Below are 4,406 nucleotides of genomic sequence, written 5' to 3'. Positions count from 1 at the left end.
TGGTGAGAGATAACACATGAATGTGCCGAAATGCACTAAAAAATGTCTTAGATGTCTGACCCATCAATTCGACGTATCACATACGGGCAGAGGCCACGAGCTCGACGCTCCGGTGAGCATGACTCTCCGACCATGGAAAATGAAATTCCAGAGGCTGTCGAGCTTACGCCGTCGGCTTCGGAGGACCTACAACCGGTTCAGGGCTTTCTCAAAGCCCACGAGTTGAAGCAATTGATGGAGAGGTTTCATCACATAGGGCGCAGTCACACGGCCTTTTTGAGAGGAGTGCGCCGGGTTCTGTTTGGAAATGTGGGAGACGATAGTTGAAGATGTCGTATCAAATCACCTGGTTGATGGAATTTCATAGACAAACATAGGATGTGGTCGCTCCGAGCATTCGTGACTTGGGGCTGCGAGATATCCATTCTCTACCTACGAAATAGCTAAACCTATCCAGAAAACGGTTCCCCAGATAATCCTAGTTCTTGTGACGGTACTGGCAGTGCTATATACCGCCGGAGATTGCAACGTTGGGCCTGCCCATCGAAACGTTCCATTTTGTAGTGTTGCGGTAACACTCCCAGTAATGTTTTCGTGGCCAGCTCCTGTGCGGGGGACTGTTCCTTTACCGGTGTAATTCTGATACCTCGTTCCCGTACACGGCATCCCGCCACCTTTAGTAGTCGGCACAATAGGGCTTGTCCCTGGCAGAGGAGGGAAAGGCCAGTCAGTGAGTGAATGCATTGTCGTAATGTCACTACGTCCGTGTGGCGAAACGGTCGGAAGAACATATTTAGTGGAATAGGACGTAATCGTCGAGATGTGCAACTGGGTATTCGCATCCGACCCGAGCGACGTTGGGATCGAGCCTTCCGACCCTATGGTAGACGTCGAGGATGTATTTATTTGTCCCCATACTAGCCAAAAACTTCCTAATGAGATGGAACCGGATTGAGGGATTGATTGAGACCAACTGATAATGATTAGTTGCGGATTTGTGCTGCTGATGTCGACTTACACAGGCGGTTGTAAAAGCAACCACCACCGAAGCAAAGTAAGTGGCTGCATGTTGATCCTGGCCCGAAGAGCTTGCTTACGTTTGTGCTGATAGTCAGCAAGCATTTTATGTGCAATTTAAGTCCCTCGGTGGACCGTGGTTCAAATTGTTGGCTGAAAACAGTGGGAGCCGCAGCACTGAGCTTGAAACCAAAGTATTCTGAGGATGACAGCCTATAAGATTACAACTTCTCCACTGGCTCAACTCCCTTCCCATTCCTTCAAGTCTCTTAACAATGTCGGACAGAAGAGACTCTGCGAGCGGCGGGTCCGATGGGGAGACTGGCAAGAAGGGCGCAGAAGGCGGCCAGGCGGATACAACGAAAGAAGGATGGGGAAAAGGCAAGAAACCCCGACTAGGAACCGCAGATCCTACAAAGCCTAGAAGAAAGTTCAAACCCGAAGCGAGGAAAAGATTTGAAGAGAAGAAGGCAAAGCAAAACGCACTCAGGGAACAACTTAAGACCGATCGCGACGCGGAAGGAGTCGAACAAAGTCTCGAGGCCATTGACAGAGAAATCGAAATGATCGAAGCCGATGAAAAAAGCTACCTTCCAGATCCAGACACACCAATGCCGACAGTTGAGGGTGAAGCTGATCAAAAGGAAGAGGAAGATAACGACGAACAAGACCCTGAAGTGGTTCCTATACAAGGGGGGGAATCCTCTGAACTCTTCCCAGGCGCTCCGCGTGTTACCGTTGCCAAAATGTGTAAACACGGAGATGACGATGGTTCACCTACGTACCTAAATCGCTACGGGCCTCGTCGGTGTGGCTGGTTCGTGTTCAGCTCTACCCTAGTACTCCCGGAAGGCTCCACCGAGAAAGATCTGATCAATATCTCTGATAAGTTCAACCGTGTCTTAGATTATCCCCGCCCTCAGGGTAAGGCTAAACCCAGGATCGGTGATGTGGCAGGAAAATTAAATCTGGCTTTCGACTGCCGTGGTTTTGAAGATGATCCTCTGCAAGCGGTGGAGCTCTTAAACCCTCAGACGGTGAAGAAAACAAATTTGTACAAGACAGGGAGTGAGCGTAGGGCTCATAAGGCTGAGTTGGATAAGTACCCTTCCGTGAAGATTCAACTTGCATTCAATGGGGAATGGGGGAAACCATCTTGGGAGTTGAGTTCTGCGTTTAGGCAATTGTATCGAAAGAATCAGATCAGTGCTGAGGAGGAGATCTACCAATTCGCGCGCAAGAGAGCGTTGGCTTTCCTCAATTGGTACGAATCCAGCAAACCCCAAGAGTTTGAGAGCTATAAGCGATCGATGAGCCGAGACCCGACAGCAGAACCACTGCGCAAACAGCCAGACATCTCAGCGAGTCCCCCTCCATCTTCCGAGACCGCTCAGTCACGTAAGCCTGAAAAGAAACAGCTTCTTACACCTCCTCCGGACCAGGAAGGTGGAAAGGAAGCTGAGACGACACAGTCGCCTTCAAAAGCCAAACAGAAACTGAGTCCCGAGAAATTCAAGGAAATTGTCCTAAAGGCTTACCGACAGGCTGAAGGGATAAAGGGTGAAATGACTGATGAGCAAGAAGCAGAATGGGATATCTACTACGATGTCTATGCGCAGAAGCGGGGATACTGATGGGAATGTTTGGAATGGAGATGACTGAAAAAGGGCTTGATGAAAGGCTGCTAAATTGTTTATAGATATCAATTTCATAGGTCCTCAGATACAGAATACTACATCCGCGGGCGGAGTGTAAAATTATCATCTCGAGCACAACACCGTACTACCCTGCTGTACCTACCCTGCTGAAAGGTACTTACATATTTGGTGCTTTATGCGTGTACCTGGCCTCATTTTTTTGTTTCACATGCTTTTATGGCCATATCGGTCGTACAGTACTAAAGATCTTGTAAAATTCTAGAAAGGGTTTTAGTAACGCGAACAGTGCGTGTTTCGTTGTCATTTTAATGTCCAGGAACATGCTGACTCTTACTGCAGACTGCCTGCAAAGTCGCTGAATTGCAGACATGGTTTCTAGAGTAATAGTGTAACTGCAGTATACTGTGTACCTGAACCGAGTTCTGCGGTTGACTGTTTACCAATTCCTCTGAGCATCTTTGTAGGATGCCGAAGTTTTGGAATATTTCTAAACATTCTCTCGTCTCCGAATGTGACCATGTAAAAAAGGTGTTCTGGGGGAATTTTTGAGGTGATTTTACACATTTTATTTGGTTGAGCCTGCTTGAAGCTGATGCGAAATGAGTAGTCTGGCTGATCTTCGAGGGTTAACGTGATAAGCCAGCTGCGACATGAATTTTTCAATCCCCAGGAGCTGGTCGATCGTCTCCTTGGAAATTCTCTATGTTCTCAAGCGAGTCTGCACATCGCCATCCGTGGCGTGGTGCACCATTGACACCATAGCTAGAAAAGAGCTGTCTTACATAGAGCATCTCGAAGATTCGCGCACTGACTTTCGAACACGTCAACCAGCTCATGTAGAGCCTCATTTTTTTTGCCGTATACTAGCCAAGATGGTGGCTTACTTCCATAAATCCTGTTCCAAGGATTTGAGTCTTCCTGGTCCATCGCAACGGTTGAGTATCAAGAGAAGGTGCCGCTCCAGTTTGTGGTCATGGTGGCGGAGTAGACATCCACATTGATACGTGAGCTCCTGCAGATGCTCTTCCGTTGTATTTTGAGACTGTTCGAAGGCCAAGGCGTCTTTGACTCTTTCCATGTGCTGCGAGTCGTGAATCACTGACTTTAGTGCACGAGAGCGGGCTAGGCTGACTTAAGGCGCCACTCGTATAGTCTTTACTGTAGCATTGCAAGATGATTGAAGCAGAACGAAGCCGACGAAGGTCTGACATCGTCATGTGTTAAAGTATAGACTTCTCGGTGGTCGGACGATTGTGCTGATTGCTAGCGTCAACCTCCTCAAAAACCTGTGGCCAGGTGCAACAGGCGGGCATATTTCGGCCACCGCTCACTGCCACACCACGCCAACTTTCTGCTCCGTTGTGGGCGCTTCCAGCGCGAACGATTCCCACAAAACTTTGGGGCCAAAAATACAACAGTCATTAGTCCTGGATTGCCTCGCCAATTTTATCATCGACTATCCGCGGTGACGAGGTACTGTCATGTCTTTGAGCTACCCCACACATACAGTAACAACTGTCTCGACCATCATGAGGCTCGCAGCGCCTCGATCCACCAGGGCGCTTCGCCAACTGGTGCCATGTTCAAAGCCGTGGATAAAATGTCGTGGATGAAGCGACATTATGATTAAGCCATGGCAGCTCTCCCGCACGTACCACAGTATCCGAACGAAATGGGTTTGGGAAACACGACGTCTACTCTGATTATCGTCGGCATAGTCTTTACAATTCT

At 48.6% G+C, this 4,406-nt stretch overlaps 1 protein-coding gene across 1 annotated transcript; it reads left to right on the top strand.

The window, feature by feature from the left end:
• Nucleotides 1-1,292: 1,292 nt before the first annotated feature.
• On the top strand, nucleotides 1,293-2,767 carry PV06_11870 (uncharacterized protein; the record flags this gene model as incomplete). Its single annotated transcript, XM_016413616.1, has 1 exon — nucleotides 1,293-2,767. One exon carries the CDS (start codon nucleotides 1,293-1,295, stop codon nucleotides 2,649-2,651), a length of 1,359 nt encoding a protein of 452 aa, XP_016256004.1. The 3' UTR covers nucleotides 2,652-2,767.
• Between the last annotated feature and the right edge of the window lie 1,639 nt (nucleotides 2,768-4,406).

This window comes from Exophiala oligosperma, assembly GCF_000835515.1.
Source record: "Exophiala oligosperma strain CBS 72588 unplaced genomic scaffold supercont1.87, whole genome shotgun sequence".
Lineage (NCBI taxonomy): Eukaryota > Fungi > Ascomycota > Eurotiomycetes > Chaetothyriales > Herpotrichiellaceae > Exophiala > Exophiala oligosperma.
The sequence above is the reverse complement of the archived record's forward strand: the minus strand, read 5'-3'. Positions and strand labels throughout refer to the sequence as shown.